This window comes from Stegastes partitus, unplaced genomic scaffold (assembly GCF_000690725.1).
Source record: "Stegastes partitus isolate 25-593 unplaced genomic scaffold, Stegastes_partitus-1.0.2 Scaffold974, whole genome shotgun sequence".
Taxonomy (NCBI): Eukaryota; Metazoa; Chordata; class Actinopteri; family Pomacentridae; genus Stegastes; species Stegastes partitus.
In genome coordinates, this window is record NW_007578705.1 from 142,278 (window position 1) to 159,347 (window position 17,070).

Consider the following 17,070-nt stretch of genomic DNA (forward strand, 5'->3'; position numbering starts at 1 on the left):
TGATACAACTGGCCGGCATGTGGAAGTTAGAGTAGGTTCAACTGAGTCCACATGGGTAACACACCGGGAGTTCTCCTTCACGGCTATTCTGTGGTTAGTGCAAACATACATTTAAATACAGTCATATTATCAAAACGACATAAACGGCTGATTAGACAACATGTCGCCTCCAATCAGAGTAGACCATACCTGGCGTAAGGAGGATTTTCCCCACAAAAAATATAGTATTTTGCTTTCTATTTGTATAAAAGTGTGAAATTCAAGGGAATGATGAATCATTTTGAATGTTTCTCCCTTACAACAGAAAAGGATTCATCATCTCATCTGTCTCGCATTTGTTTCATAGAATTTCGAAACCTCCAAACGTCACAGGAGTGGGGCAACAGTTCAGTGTCATTCTGTCATCTTTAAATGGAAAATACAAAGATTCTTCCTTTTTTTTGTTGTTGCTGTTTTTCTACCAGGGACTCATGGGCCCCGCTGAAGGCTACTGTCTTCTAACGCTTTGATGTATCCAATCCACATGTTCAAACCATTAATCACGTCGAGGCCAAGAAGTTCAATACTGCAAGGACAAAGTGGAGGAATAGTTCCGGCAGACTGAGGTTTGTTAATCCATAGATCGGATGCCAAAACCCCTGACAGTTAGGAAAGGAAGAAAAACACCCAGTGCACTGGATGAGCCAGTGTGATGTTTTTCTGCGTATCCGTTCACTGCGTCTGCTGTCCCAGTCCTGACCCTGTCTCTCGATTACTCATAGCTTTGGGGTAAAGTAGCATACAAACCCTTTTGTGGGCCCGCATGAATAAATCATCAAAAGTTCTGGTAAATGTTTGGGCTCGAAAATGACTTGAACTCCTTCTTTACCTTGTGTGAACCAAAAGCGATTTCCATCAATAAGCTCATGATATGTTTATTCAAAAGAGAGCAAATCACAGCACAGCCTCTTTTGGAAAAGCTGTGAGGCAGCAGCAGGTGATTGTGGGTCTAACTGTGATGCCACAACGGGTGACTGCGTTGTAATAAGAGCTGATTGTGATGCAGCAACAGGTGATTTTGATGTAACGGCTGGTAAATGTGACAGTGGTCAGTGTGAAGAAACTGTGATGTGACAGCAGGTGATTGCAACCTACTAATAGGTGATAATGAATCAGTACGACTGGGACGCAACAATAGCTGATTGTGATGCAAAGGGAAGGGGATTGTGAGGTGAACGCAGGTAACTGTGGTGAAACAACAGGTGATTGTGGTACAGCAGGAGACTTTGATGCAACAGCATGTGACTGTGATGTAAGAACTGGTGAATGTGATGTGACACATGATGAATGCGAGGCAACAGCAGGTGACGGTGATGGAACGAAAGGTGATTTTTTTAGGCAACAGCAGGTAACTGTGATGCAGAAAGAGGTGACTGTGATGCAACAGGTAGCGATAGTGAGGCAACAGCAGGTGACTATGATGCAACAACAGGTGATTTTAAGGGAATAGCAGGTGATTGTGATGCAAAAACAGGTGATTTGGAGGCAGAACCAGGTATGTGTTATGTCATAACTGGGGATTGTAAGGCAACAACAGGTAACTGTGATGCAATAAATAGTGACTGCAGTGGTGATTGTGAGGCAACAACTCAGGATTGTGAAGCAAAGCACGTGAGTGTAGTGTAACAACTGGTGATTATGAGGCAACAGTTGACAGCTGTGCTGCAACAACTGGTGATTTTGATGCAATGGCAGGTAATTGTGAGGCAACAACAGGTGATTGTGATGCAGCAACACAGGTGATTGATACAAAATAGGTAAATGTGCTGGTATTATAGGTGATTGCTGGGATGCAACAGCATTAAAACAACAGGCTGCTTTTTTGCAACAAGAGATGATGTGATGTCTTTTATATTTGATTATACATGGGTATGTTAATCATTTAAATTATTCTTTTTTTCCCTTTTTTTTTGCCATGAATGTAGTTTTAAAATGATTGTGTTTTAGACGAATCAGTCATGACCTCAGGCACTTCCTACGACAATCTAACACAAATTCAACCAACAAGAGATTGATCAAATGCATGCAACTATAGCTACAATTTTGGTTTGATGACAAGACAAATGACTGTGAAGATCCACAAGGTTATCATGAGCATAAAAATACAGGACTGTGATCATCCTTTGCACAGCCAGAGATAAAGATCTTTAGAGAAAGATGCTGCTCAGTGACGTCATGAGAAAAAAATACACTCCAGCCACTCCAGTGGAATCAATATAGTTTTCAATATCAAAGGGGAAACCCACTTTTGATTAAATTGAGTAATTTATAGTTACTAAACATCTCATCTCTGTTCTTCTTCTGCATCATATTGCACAGAAACACATGCTGCAGTTTGTAAATACTGTCTGTGCTGTTCAAAGTTTCAAGATATGACTCTCACTAAAACCTTGTCCAACTCCAGATACACATGGATGTTAACGGGGGAATTCCAATTCGTGTTTTGTAATTAACACATCAAACTTGCTGCATAAATTTCCCAAGAAGCTAAATATGTGTGGCGTACTATGATGGGCTCACAGTGCTGGACAAAACACGTTCTGAGTGATGCTTTGTCTGGAGATGACAGACGGTTCAAGAGGGTGATTACATGTTTAAAATGTCACAGGCCTTTAACAGAGGTTACGACCGCTGTCAAATCTCAAAAGGAGCGACGAGTACTAGCAATATTCTCTTTGTCAGACGGTGTTTTAATTGGTACACCCGCATTGTTCTGTACAGAACGCGTACACCGCCGCTTCTAAAGCAAGCATCCACCAGATTGGTTCACACACACAGACAGAGCTCCATAATTACGCTCCTCTATTCAGCAGCACTGCCTGTGCGTCAGCACAAACGTCATATTAGAGCTGCACATGGGGACAGGACATTGGAGGGGGAGTGAAGAGAGGAGGAGAGGAGAGGAGAGGAGAGGAGAGGAGAGGAGAGGACAGATGTGGTGTTTTGGGGCTGTCGCTGCTCTCAGACAGATGTGCTGTCATCCTTTGTGTCTCTCTTACAAGGTGAGAGATTGAGGAGAAGGAGCTCTGTTCTTCAACGGCTGAGACACGTTACAGACTTGTGCTAGAAATGCATCCAGCAGGAGATCTATAGCAGCAGAGTGACTGGCATGCAGCCGTATAACTTCCACTCTGAGATGACATATTATTGATTCAGGACTGGTTTGGCTGAGAGCCCCATATGATTATGAAATATGGCCTAATGATTTAATAAGGTGACGCTTGGTCTAGTACACGCCAGCTAAAGACCTGATGATTGGTGATTGCTCCCTCTTTCTTTCTTGGTCTCTCTCATGTGCTGACATTACATACCTCCTGCCCTGTGTATTTACAGTGCAAGCATCCATCAGCTCAGTTAGCCACCGAGCCCTATGGGATATACTGTTGTTTTATTGGAAACTGCAAACATGAGCTTTCCCATTTGACTTTCTTTTTTTTTTTTTTCTATTTCCAAAATGTAAGACCTGAAAAAAGGAGCTTGAGTGATTCCCTAAATGCAAAACAAGGCCTCTTCTTCACACAGCTTTGTTTCTTATTGATTAACTGTATACAGGTCTAGAACCGCCCAGCATAACAACCAGATGATAATTATAATGACGACGACGGTGTTGATGAGAATGATTATGACAATTAGAGACTCCAAATTGATAGCCCCTTACATCTCATTTACGCAATAATCTGAAGCTACCAGATAAATGACCTCCTCGACGCAGATGCCTTTTCCAACCTCTTTCTCTCTTCCTCTGTCAGATAAGGACGCTCACACCTCGTTCCCAACTCAAGGCAAGGCCGGAGAAAGTGCTTCAGCCCCCCTCCCCGATGAGGATTTATTATTGACCAGAACGCACGAATTTAACCCGGGAAGCATATGGCGTTTTGCTGAGGTGCCCTTGAGCAAGACGCACGCTCCTTGCTCTTCACCTGACCCTTCCCCGGGGACATTCCTGAAAGCAGAGCAAGGAACATTTTCCCTGAGGTGGATCAGTGATGTATCACGGTCTGTGCGCTTTGATGCTGGTACCCCCCCTCTTCCTCTTCCTCTTTCTCTCTCATCATCATCCTCATCTTCGCGGAGGAAACAGCGGTGCGTTGCGCCTCACATCCTGACTGTCATTTTTGTCCAAGCCACCCACCCAAGCGAGAATTATCCACACACAGAGATCATTGTGCGCGTTGAGGAGGCTCCGGCCAGAGAGCGAGGGAGAGAGAGAGAGAGGGAGAGAGAGAGAGAGAGAGGGAGAGAGAGAGAGAGATCCTCCTTGGCACACTCCTCCAGCAGTGTGGCAGTGAGATTTTGACTGACTGGCTGACTGACGGGGGGATTCTGGAGGAAACACACCGGGAAGTAACGACACACTCTCTCCTCTTCTTCTTTTTTTTTTCTTCTTCTTCTTCTTCCTTTTTTTCCCTCACACCTTTCCTTCCTCGCTGTCTCGTCTTGTCACCGCCGATGGTTTTCTAGCTGCGCCGCCTGTCTCTCCAACCTCAGCATCGGATTTTTTCCCTGCTTTTTTTTATTTCTTCCTCCCCTTGATTGGCTGAGACCCGGGGGGCTTTTTATCCCAGCCAACCTGGGCCGGGCCGCCGGGCTTGTTCAGCGAGCCTTATAGCTGAAGTTGGCACCCTGAGATGAGCGCCTTGAGACCCGGGAGCTGGGCTCTCTCCTCGCCGGGGAGAGGCTCTGGGTCGTGGCGGTGCTGGTGGTGGTGGTGGGTGGTTGTGGTGGTCGGGCTGGCGGTGGGCTCGGGAGATCCGTGGATGTCCGCGGAGGCATGCCCCGTTCCGTGCTCATGCAGCAGCACCAGGATCTCTTGCGTGGACCCGGAGCGAGGCATCAATGCCTTCCCCGTCCTGCAGAGCGATGCGGAGATGGAGAACATCACCGACATGTGAGTGTGTGTGTGTGTGTGTGTGTGTCCCCTCCCCTCCACCCCATCAATTTACAGAAGGGATTCACATTTATCCAGATTGTTTATTTTTAATTAATTTTTTATAGCCTTCATCATTTTGCTCTATTTTCCCAGACTTTACAGGAATGTCATCCTCACCCCTCCTCTGCCACTTGTGTCTGTCTGACAGCCTCCGGTCAGCACAGACAGAGCCATAGGCGGCACTAATGTTCATTTTGTCCCTATTAATCATCACCTCATGCACGGATTCAGTAACTCAGATAGAAATCTTACAGCCTGCACCCTACGCTTTCTTTCCTCCACGGGTTTGGCTCAGACGTGCATCATGTGTAACCTACATTGCATAACAGAATCACTGCCATCACTGGGCACATCAGTCTCCCAGCGCCGGCGTGGAAAGCATTAAAACTGAAGCTGACAGACTTTTTTTTTTTTTTTAAATTCTGACTAATAGACCCCCACCACAAAATATATAAATCACGCGCGTGCACGTGGCGGGTGCTTTCTGCATGTATGGGTGTGTGTGTGCATGTAGGGGGGGACGCGCACCGAGCAGACAGCACAGTCCAAATATTAGCACAGACACTTCCTAAGATGGCTTATATGAGTGTATTTAAATGAGCCACAAGCGGAGAGAATCGATGCTGAAGGCTAAAAAAAAAGGGTTTGAGGAAGAGGAGGCTGTTGGATATTAATTCAAGAGAAATCTGCATTTAAATGTGCCACCTTTTTTTTTTCTCCTCCCTTCCTCTCTGAACATTTAAAGCATCATGTGGCCCTAAATATAAACTGAGATAGCTGAGAGAAATGAAATGGGAGATTAAAATATTTCATTTCTTGGCAAAGATAAACGGCCTTGTTGATAATGACTTTTGTCAGAGATAAACAATCTCCATCGGCGGCCTTGGAGAAGCCTTGGAAGCTGTTTAAATGAGCCAGCAGTCTGGTGAAAGGCATCCACTGAGTGCTTGGCTAATGTAAACAGACAAATTACTGATGACCGTGCGACGTCTAATTCCAAACGACCTTGCCAAAAAAAAAAAAAAAAAAACGGAGGAGAGAGAGGTTATCGTGTCCCCTTGTCTGTGTTAATTGGTGAGACATCCTGCTTTTTTATGACATCTGCTCTGAATCCTCAGTAACTGCTCAGGATTTAATGGGCTGTCAATGTCAATACATGCTACACAGGAACTCACATGCAGTTGATGTGTCGTTTCTACCCTACAGTGTACCTACAGAGTCAAACTAATCATATTTAGTGGCCATCTGATTAGGAAAATATGCCTCCTAAGTTGAGGAAGTGGGTGTCATAAATAGCTGGATGGCATTTTTAAAAATTTTTTTTGAGTGTGGATCTCCATCAAATATATGAACACAAGACAGAAATATTGAAAGCTTTTCATAAAGACTGAATACAATCTGTTTTGTATCACAGCACTGCTAGATTCCTCTCAGGCGATCTCAGGATAATGCACACATGTGGGTGTAGTAACTCCTTAACTCCTCCCTGCAAAGGGTTCATCAGTGCTGATGGAAACGCCAGTTGTGGATGCATGTGCATTAGGCGATATCATCCAGTAATCTTACTGGAATTGGAAGAGTGTTCACCTCACAGCTGACCTGCAGGTGTTTAACTGCAAGCACCGAATGACTTATTGGTGTTTGATTGTAGGTTACAAATGAGTTTGCTGCCTTAAAAAGCATTTAGTCAGACTGGATATTAGTTGTTCATTGTTATTGTCAGGCAGTTTCTGTCTTTAGTGGAGGTAATTCTTGTGAACTGCTTTTCAAAGGCTGAGTTTAATTTAATTCCTGTTTGTAAACTGTTGAATTTCACTCTGAGTCAACTTTTATAATTATTGAAAGGCACATTTTAGTGTTTATTACTCACTTTTTCTATATATTTTTTGGACTTTATTTGGCATTGATGGCAGAGAGCTGATTGGATGTCAACCAAATGCTTTCTGCCACACTCCAGCTTGGGATCATGCAATTCAATGGCCTACGCTGTGTTACCTATAAAATACAAGCTACTGTATCTCGTCGGATTTGAAATGATTTGCAACAAAAGGTACAAATCATTAGTCCTATTAGAGACACTGTTTTTCCTTTTGGCCACTGTCTACCACCTTAAAAACATTATTTACCAACCCCGCGGTACAGCCGAACAGAATGTGCAATAAGACGGAGTGTTTGTGCAGCACAAAGAGCTCTGCTGTGACTGTAGCGCCGTGTTCCCTCCATGGAAGAGGTGATCCCAGTGCTGGATTTTTGGAAAAAAAATCACATAGGCTGCTTTTCAGACCCTGTTCACACGCTTTTATTCGTCCACATAAGGGAGTTGCCTGCAATCATCTCCTGCTGGGCCCTGAACACAAAGAGGTCAAGTGCCTTGCTCAAGTGCTGCTGAGGAAAAGAGGCAGAAACCAGTAAAAACTTAACAGTGCCCCCTGTGTGCCACATATCAGCTGTAACCCTGCAGGAGTCCATTTTTGTAATTTTCATCCCTACTTGTAGTTCTTTGTCTTATTAAAGTGTTTCTGTTTCTGTTTGCACATGTTCACAAGTGAGCCTTCTGACACACTCTTGTATCTCGTGACAGCTACATCGCCAACCAGAGCAGCTTCTCCTCCATCAACGACAAAGACCTGTACTATTACAAGAATCTCAGGAACCTGTGAGTCTTTCGTGGCTTGTTTTACCAAGAAAAAGGCTTCATCGTCAGGCGCACAGTCTTGAGTTATAGCCAGTAAACCAAATTTCCAAAAACAATGATTACAAGCTTTGTGCTGTGTTAGATATATTTTTATTATATGGCTTCTCCGCTGACCAGCTACACTCTGTTAAAGTGCTCTTGTGCTGTAATGGGCCCCAAATATATGAGCTGCTTTTTAAGGCATTTCAGCAGCATTTCTATACTTATTTATCTCAATAAAGTCCACCATATGAGACACATTAATTTCATTTGGCAATATATCGACCATGTTTGCTGCTTCAGAACCTTGCTGTGTTTATCTTTGTGTCCCACAGTGTTTGCAGTCAGTCTGGTTCGCTATGTTTCTATGTCTCATTTTATTTCTTAATTTAAAAAAGAACTGTCTTCCAACAAGCACCCTCTTGCTACGTAAAAAATCTGTTAAGTAGACGCTACCTAATTTCCCAGCCAATATCCCATTTGGTAGACAAATTAGCACAAAGCACATTATGCACTGCAAGTACTTGCTTTTAATTGTGGTTGGACCCGATGGGAGCAAAACTCTAAAGGCAGGAAGGATGAGTGCTCTGTTTGAGCTACTATCAAGAACAATTGTCCTGTGTGTCTTAGAAATACTTCAAACACAATTACACATGCAGTGCTAATATTTTGTAAGAAAACGGTCGATACCCATATGATGAGACTGTTTCACACTTTGAATGTTTGCACAGTAATGACTCGCGAAGTGGCGCATTTTTAGACGGTGGAGTGACATCTGCGCTCAGTCGTGGGTTTTGTCAGACCGTCAGTCACAGAGCATAGTTTAAAGCAGCTTCATAGCAGACGACGGGATTGTCTTACAGCCTGACCTCAGCTGACGAAGGGCATCTAGTTTTAACATTATACAGTAATGAAGTCAGGTCAAGTCACCCTTATTTGTACAGCACAGTTTAAGAAATAACCTCACCTTAACCCCACAACGGGGTCACTCATGGGGCAGAACATGTTGCTTGATTCGACCATTTCACCCAGAATGCTGGGTTGTTTCATTTGACCCAGCTTCATGAGTAAATAATGAGAACAATAATAATAATGTATATTGTATAATACTTACTGTTGTTGTGCACTTGACAATAATTTTTCCATAATCATACAAAAACGAACAATACAAAAGGAGGCCACTGTTCACATGCATGTAGTGATAATTTACAAAATAAGTTCTTATGCATAAATACAAACGTACCACTGTATGCAACTCATGACTTTATTTTCTGTAAATTAAGCCGACTAGTTGCATCTACAGGACATGTGAATTGTATTTTGTGCTCAGTTGAACCACCTGATGATTAGATTGGAGCCAAATGAAGAAATTCTTATAATAACTTTACCTCATGGGAATTAATAAATCTAAAATACACCAGCGTCTACAGAAACAGCCTCAGTCAGACAGAATCCATGGATGTTATTATCATTTCAGTTGCCACATTGTTTAATTAAAGTCGCATAAATGAACGATAATAAACAGCCTGCCTTAGAGATGAATAGATTTAATCTGAAAAAACACTGAAAGCAGCAGGAAGTCTTTCCGAGCTCTCATTCAGTTAACTTCTCCCTTAGAAAAAAAAATAAAAATATTCCATCAATGTCAGCAGAACTCAGTCACATAAGGAGATTGAAAATTCAGATTGGGTCCATCACAAAACTCTGCAGAAGTATTACAGTGACTTCAAATGTTTAATTCATGTTTTACAGTGTAACCTCAGCTTGGTATTCTACAATATGTTCCACTGTTCACATTTCACACGTTCTTCTACTGGCTGTTGCTCCACGAGACTCAGATTTTTTCTTTTTTTGACAGATCGGTAACAATGCCATGCCTCCTTACGTTCATAACATGACTCCATGAAGGATTATTGCATGTTGTCTTAGTTTACACACAGTTTATACTCAAAACTTTGATCGTAATTTTTGCCTTTTGTACCGTAAACTTATGTATTGTCACTTTTCTATAGAGAAAAAAAACATTTATAAGTTGTGACTAATGTCAATAAATTATTAAGTTATAAGACATCAATGAGAACAGCATTTGGGTTGCCAGGTTGCCCTTTTTGCTGGTAAATATCCTCCTTTAGGATGAATTATGGAGTTGCACATTAACTTGAAGTCAGTTTTTTTTTGTTTTTTTGTTTTGCTGCGGTTGTGAATGCTGATGTTGCAACGTGTATGACGATGTTAATGATGCTGTATTGTCTTGTGTCAGAACGGTGACCAACAGCAGGTTAACATACGTATCAAAGCTGGCCTTTCAGAACAACATCAAGTTACAGTACCTGTGAGTAAAGCTTCCTGTTTATTCCTTGACTTTTACTGACATAACAGCACTGATTTATTTTCAGCTTTTGGTGAGATTACAACATTATCTTCTAAAATTAGTAGCATTGTTGTATTTACAGTAATGTTAAATGGACCTAGTTGTAACAATATGAGGTGAAAAAAAAAAAAAAAAGCCTGTGATGGCCGAGAGACTAATGGAAAATGAAGTCCAGTGTAGGTTAACAAGACTTCTAATTGATCGTCAAATCTCGGTACCTTGTCAACATAATTAAAATTTGATGCTTATTATACTTAAACTAATGCACCACTTAAGGTTAATTGTCACAATCCTGAGAGGGGAAAACTTTTAATGAGAAAAATAAGGCAGGCTTATTAGTGTACATAGAGGTGCACACACACACACATGCCATTAGCTGCTGTAAAAACAACCTGATACTTTGTTGTGGTGTTGCAAACGCAATCTCACTCCCTGATGTTCGATTTAATTTCCAGGAATCTGAAAGATAACAACCTGTCATCCCTGTCCTGGAGGATATTCAAACACATCAACATCTCTTATCTGTGAGTTCAGAGGAGCCCTCACTATCAGTCTGTCTATCTCTGTGTGTCTGTCTGCTTTACCTCCCAGCCACTATCTCCGCGTTCAGATAAACAGAGACCTATAGCATCTGTAATGTCACCTATAGGTGTCTGTTCTGGAGTTGGGAGTTGCCGCTTCCTTCAATCTCACCATTTCCTGACGGTAGAAAATGATTTTTTAAAAATTAAGATTGAGGCAACCAAGTAAAGATTGTAAGCCGCCGAATGCTGATAATCTGTGACAGCTATCGATAAACACAAACATGGCGGCAAGCGTTTCTGTAATGATGCAATATTTTTGCATCGAGAGTTATTGAGACGCTGAAAATGTGGGGAAAAAAAATACACCCATTGTATTTAAAAAGAGAAAATTGGGACATTCCTTCTATTCGCTTTATACTGCTTAATGGATTGTTATTTATTCTTAGTGGCACTGGATGAACTGCATGTTAAAGAAATAGTCTGACTTTCCTGTAGAGTGTTAGATGAGATGATTGACAACAATTCAATTCAAAATTTGAATTTCCCCAAGTATGAGTAAAGTATCTATCTATCCATCTATCTATCTATCTATCTATCTATCTATCTATCTATCTATCTATCTATCTATCTATCTATCTGTCTATCTATCTATCTATCTGTCTATCTGTCTATCTGTCTATCTATCTATCTATCTATCTATCTATCTATCTATGAAGAATCAGGGGGTCAAAGGGTAAAAAGGTCAAGATTCCCTTTCACGTGAGGTTTTGTTTATTAACCAGCGGCTCTCTGGTGTCTACCTGACAACATCGCGGTGACAGCGAGCTGTAGAGGTGCTGCTGGGTGGATGTTGTTACCATTTGGTGAAACCAGGCCGCCTGTTTCCTCCTGTTTCCAGCTTTTATGCTAAGCAAAGCTAACGGGCCTCTGGCTACAGTTTTATATTCAGCCAGTGATAATGGCACCGACCTTCTAATCTGACTCTCGACAGGAAAGCAAATAAGCATATTTCCCAACATTTTAAACCGTTCCTTTAAGGCACTTTAAAACTCTGCTGTGGCAGAAGTCAAATAGTTACAGTTCAGTTATTGCTTACTTTTTTTCCCCCTTAAATTTCTGTCACTGTCTGTCGCTCTGCTGCTCGCTGTTCCTCGCCGTTCTTCACTGTGTGTGTGTTTGTGTGTGTGTGTGTGTGTGTTTGTGTGTGTGTGTAGGATCCTGTCAGGGAACCCGCTGCACTGCTCCTGTGAGAACATGTGGATCAAGCTGTGGTTAGGAGAGGAAGCAGACAATCAGGAGCTGCGCTGCATCGAGGATGGAGGAGCACGCAAGAAGCTGTCCAGACTGGCATTACCTAACTGTGGTAAGGACACACAGTCACACACACTCACACACACACACACACTGAGAAAATAACTGGAAAAATCATTCACAAGCTGGAGCAGAGGGTAAAGTGTTGAAGCACCTAGAGGGGAAAAAAAAGAGCCATCCTTGTATTGGTTTTGTGTGTTCTTGTTTTCTTTGCGTGAGCCTGACGCATCTGTTTTTATGTTTTTCCAGTTGTGTGTTTGCACAAATGTTTATGCGTTTAAGTGCAGGATATATGCAGTATGAAACCTGTGATAGTATGCCAAGTGTGCGAGGTGTTCCGTCCTTTCTCTCGGGGTGTGTAGGCTAAACGGCGAGAGAAAGTGAAATTTGTTGTTACCACCTACGAGAATATCTGTACAAAGAATACAATGCATGCACTGACTACAGCCGCTGCAGTAATCAGTGGTGTATACCTGCTGGTATGTGAGTTTCCACAGGCTGCAGGGAGGGTTCTGCATGCACTGTATTTCACTTACACGGGGCTCTGCTTAGTCCGTATATTGCAATTTCCCTCGACACTGTGCAGTGCCGAAAGCTACAATGTCTTACACATGAACAAGCAAACAAATGACCAAATGAAAGCATGCATGCACACTGAGGGCTCTGTTTTCGTAGAGGGCTTATAAGCGGAGTTTGGTCTCTGCTGCGTGTCACTAAAATGCCATTAACACTAAGCAGGCAGATATATCTTTGTCCTGTAGGGATTTTTCTCATGTGACGCATAGATTAGCTGCCAGACGGAGGAGAGAGAAATGTGTGACATGCTGACTGGTGTGTGTTTATGTGTGTGTGTGGGTTGTGTCATCTTATAGACTGGCTACAGTCATCTGAGACATTTGCTCATAGGTATAGAAAGGTCACTGTACAAGACAGTATAGAGGCAGAGAGAGATCTCATACCGAGAAGGAACATTTGTGTAATTCAACACACAGATGATATCAGGGAGTCTGAAAGATGCTGAGTGGAGAAAATCCTTTGCATGTATCACAGCAAAATGAAGTGTTATAAAGACCATCTGCACCGTGTCCTATAGCACCAGTGACCTGCTGTCACACAGCAGATTTCACTTCCTTTGTCTGAATCATCATGTTTTGTTCATCTGGGGGGGAAAAAAAAAAATCCTTTCTGGTTTTATGGAAAGCTGCATTAAAATACTCAACAGCAACAGCAATAATGATGTTTTATGAGCAATAAAAGACGCTTCCCACAGATTCAGTTCTAAAAAATTAGAGAATATTTTTGTTAGCAACGCTGCAAAGAAACAAAGTGAAGCGTTCCTATAAGGAATAATGCGGCCATAAAACCAGAAAACTGTTTGAAGCCTGACATTTTCAACAGTGCATACAATTACTTACAACCCAAGTATAATGCCAAGCTAACCAGAAAGCTGACTGTCACTCCAGGACAGTCTTCCACAGACCACAAGCCTTTTATGCACTTGCTTATGGGAGTGTTTATCAAGCTTGAATGTATAAATGTCAGCGGTTAATTGACGCTTTATTCTCCTCTTCTTTATATGCACTGCATGAATTTTTCATGAATCTCTCTATTTTGGGCACTCTTCTATTCATAAATGGGGTCAGATTACAGCTTGACCTGTCTCTGAAAGTCTGTCTGACCTGCTCTCATTCTTCTGGGTTTGCTGGTTTTTAGAGGCTCATATCATGGCCTAAACTGACATTTAATAATAGTTGAAGAGCTTGAGTTTGACCCAAGTAAACAAATGAAACTTGTTCCAGCTTTGTTCGGCCGATGGAGTGCTGAGGGATTGTTAGTCCGGTCCGATCCAGTTTGTTTTTGTAAAATGAGAACATCAAGCATTATAAGTCCTCAACTGAAATGTAATCAGATTTTTACCCCAATAAACTAAAGCATAAATCTTGAGGTATTTTGCCCTCTCTGTTGTCGACAGAGCAAATTATCTGATCAAAAATAGCTCAGGGCAATCGGGACGCTCAGGACACAAACAATAAGTTAGCTTGCAGGAAGCTAACAATGTCATTGATAACTCCTATTGATCTGTCCCCTCTGCCTCCCCTCCATTAGCAGGGGTTATTTTTGGCATTAGCACAGTTACAGCAGGGCCCCTGGAGAGGTGATCAGGGGACCCCCTGGCAGAGTGACATATGAGTAGGAGGACACAGTGGGGCAGGGGTGCCAAATAATGCCCCAGGGCTAACAGTGATATACCAAAAGACCTCTCAGTCTGGCCAAACTGCCGGCCTGCTCCTCTCTGGTCATCGTTCCCTCTCTTTATTCCTCATTTTCCATCTGCCTGTCTGCTTCATGTATGTCCTTCTGTCTGCATGTCTGAACATTTCTGAGTGACATTATGAGGGAGGCACAAAGGAGAGGAAATGCCCAATGATGCCCTCAGGCTGACACTGATCTCTCAGGCCGGCCTCATATGTCTCTCTCTCTCTGTGGACTGTTTACTGCTGGAGCTCCACCCAGAGAGGCTGGCAAACACTGACTGCTCCCGCTGCTGACCGACACAAAACTTTAAGGAAAAGCGCTGCTCAGATGTTGCTGCAGTCCCGTGCCAGTGCGATATGAAAACAAGTCAACTGTGTCACTCAGCAAAAATGTCGGAGTTCAAGCAGCTGCGGGTCTTAAAACACTCCCACTCACTTGTTTGTCAAGATGATTAAAGTAATAAAAGAGCTATATAAAACTTATGAACTCCTCACTCTTGTATAATTGCCTTGGATAACTCTTTGTTACTTTAGTGTTTTGCTCGTTAATGTGAAAATCAAGAAATTATGTTTGTCCCGTCATCGCTCTCATTATGTCGTTACACCTTAAGTTTTCTGCTGAAAGGTATAAACGTGAATAACTGGAACCAGCCGTCCGCCTGAGCAAAGGTGTTTTTGTTCATATGCTGTGGAAATGACAGCAGATGAATTACCAGATCTCTTTTGGTCGCATCACAGGTGCGTCTTCATTTGTCTCCCTCTCCGTTTGTCCCTCGGTTCATCTGTTCGGCTGGGATGGCTGTCTCTCACGCTCTCAGTCATCCCTTTTTCTATCATTTAATTACCGCTCTTGCTTCCTCCGTCTCCATCCGTCCGTCTCCATCTCATATTCCCGTATCTTTACATGTGAGTCGACCGTACGCGCTTTTCTCTCTCTTGTCGTCTGAGCAGCTACACATGTAAAACAAACATGCAGCATGTAGACACAAGCAGTAAATGGCAGCACAGACCAACCGACGAGGCCAGATGGCTCCTATCAGTGTTTGTGGGCAGGCGATGCTATTCACATGTGTGAATTTTCTATTGTCAGACAGGGAGACCACTCACTTGCGGGTTAGATAACAAGGAATTAAACAAGACACAAAAGCTGTAATACAAAATTAAATCAACACAGATGCTAGGAAGCACAATGAAAAAAAAAAAAAAGGAAAGCCGGCACAGTGCAGACTGACACGAGCAGACTGGGATAGTATTCATACCTTCTAACCAAAGTGTTTCAGGAGGTTGTTGTTGGGGCATGTTTAAAGTAATGGACATGTCGTTTAGAGCTATTCTACCAACATTTGGGTCTCGTAACTTCCTTTTAAGGCAATGCCGCTGTCATTTTGGAGTGAAGTTTTCCTACAGAAGGGTTCAAGAGGGATTAAAAAAGAGCTTCCAAAGCAGAAGAGCACAGCTGGGTTAAAGAGCTCAGTAAATCATCTTTATTGGAAAAGGAAAAAGATTTTAAAATGTAATTGGGAACATTGCGTATAAAGACAGAGTACTTTTTGAGACCCCCCTGAGTAGTAAATATGTTGACAGCGTCCATCTACGCTTCACAATTTTCTTCCAGTGCAGGAAGCTGTGTGTACTTTATGGAGAGAAGTGAATAGTACGGTTGTCTGAGACTGTAATGCAGGAAACCAAAGTTCCATGCTTTTAATACCCTTTAAGGAATTCTCTCCAACCAACCAAGACTTAACCTTAATTCATTTGCCACCATTACAGTATGTATTTCCCTGACCAGAACATTCGCCTCGTAACAAGTACTGTTAGAAAGTGAGAACGTGGGGGGAAAAAAACACCAAAACAAACTTTGACACTGAAAATAATGTGTGAGTTCTGCAAAAATATCATTGGTTGAGTTGGTCAGACTCCAAAAATAAGCAATTAAATAAAGGAAATCAAGATAATTATCAAGAATACTAAAAATCTTTCCACGGTAGCAGAAATGTAGCACTCCTTCAGATAAAAAAAAAAGTAGAAGAGCAACAGACGGAGGCAATCAAATCCTTCAAATGATCCGATGTCAGAGTCACAGCATTCCAGGTGTCAGTCTAATTGACTGTAAGCTCAGACAAGAAATCAACAATCATTAACAGATGTGAATTCTGCTCATCCTCCTCGCTTTGCCTCTGCATTGTTTCGTGAATCCCTCTCACAATGCAATGACAGCTTCACTGTGCACGAACAACAATCTAGAGGCAAACTTGCGGACGGATTTTGTGTTGTCTGACTCTCCGGCACATTTCCTCCCTCTCCCTGTTGTTTAGTTTGTCAGAAATCTTTCTCTCTTCTGCCTAGCTTCTGCCTCTCCTCAGAAATCACCGCATCTCTGTGGTGGAAAGGAAGGAGGGTTACATAATACATGTGAACATTCCTCTAAACATTGATACGGACGTGCCTATTGTGGCCTATAACAAGGGCTGACAACAATGACACCTCCAACAATGATGCTGAAGTATGCTGTGGCATATTGTGTGGAGGTTTCAATCCGGAGAGCAGTGGATGTTTTCCTTTTAAATATGAGCTGCGAGCAGTTATTCAGTGCCAGATCCCATATCCCTGGTGCCGTGCTTGTAATTCACAGCCCATTCATAGTACATGCTCCTGGTGAATGAAAGCCATCTGGATTCAAGGAGTGTTAAGGACTTTCATATATGCATAGTGTAATGTATTACACATGCAATCATTCTTCAAATACATTAAAAGGTGAGATTTTCAGGGTCACAGTTTTGATCAGTTCTCTGCCTGTGAATCTGTTGTTTACAGGAAAGAAGTTTCTTTTGTGACAATTCAGGAAAGCATATTATATATATATGTAAATTAGTTCCTGATGGTGCACCATTGTCCCACAAAATAATGATAGTACGCACTCAGTAGTCATGACAGCATTAGTGCATAACCATGCATTATTAATGGGT

General features: G+C 42.3%; 1 protein-coding gene across 1 annotated transcript in view; it reads left to right on the plus strand.

Annotated features, from left to right (window-relative positions):
- The first annotated feature begins 4,366 nt into the window (after positions 1 to 4,366).
- The window catches only part of ntrk2a (neurotrophic tyrosine kinase, receptor, type 2a), a 98,699-nt gene continuing 85,995 nt past the window's right edge, over positions 4,367 to 17,070 (plus strand). The window contains exons 1-5 of the mRNA XM_008294580.1: positions 4,367 to 4,927; positions 7,551 to 7,625; positions 9,904 to 9,975; positions 10,470 to 10,538; positions 11,753 to 11,901. Coding sequence (XP_008292802.1) covers positions 4,668 to 4,927; positions 7,551 to 7,625; positions 9,904 to 9,975; positions 10,470 to 10,538; positions 11,753 to 11,901 — 625 coding nt within the window. The 5' untranslated portion in view covers positions 4,367 to 4,667. The remainder of the gene's footprint in view (positions 4,928 to 7,550; positions 7,626 to 9,903; positions 9,976 to 10,469; positions 10,539 to 11,752; positions 11,902 to 17,070) is intronic.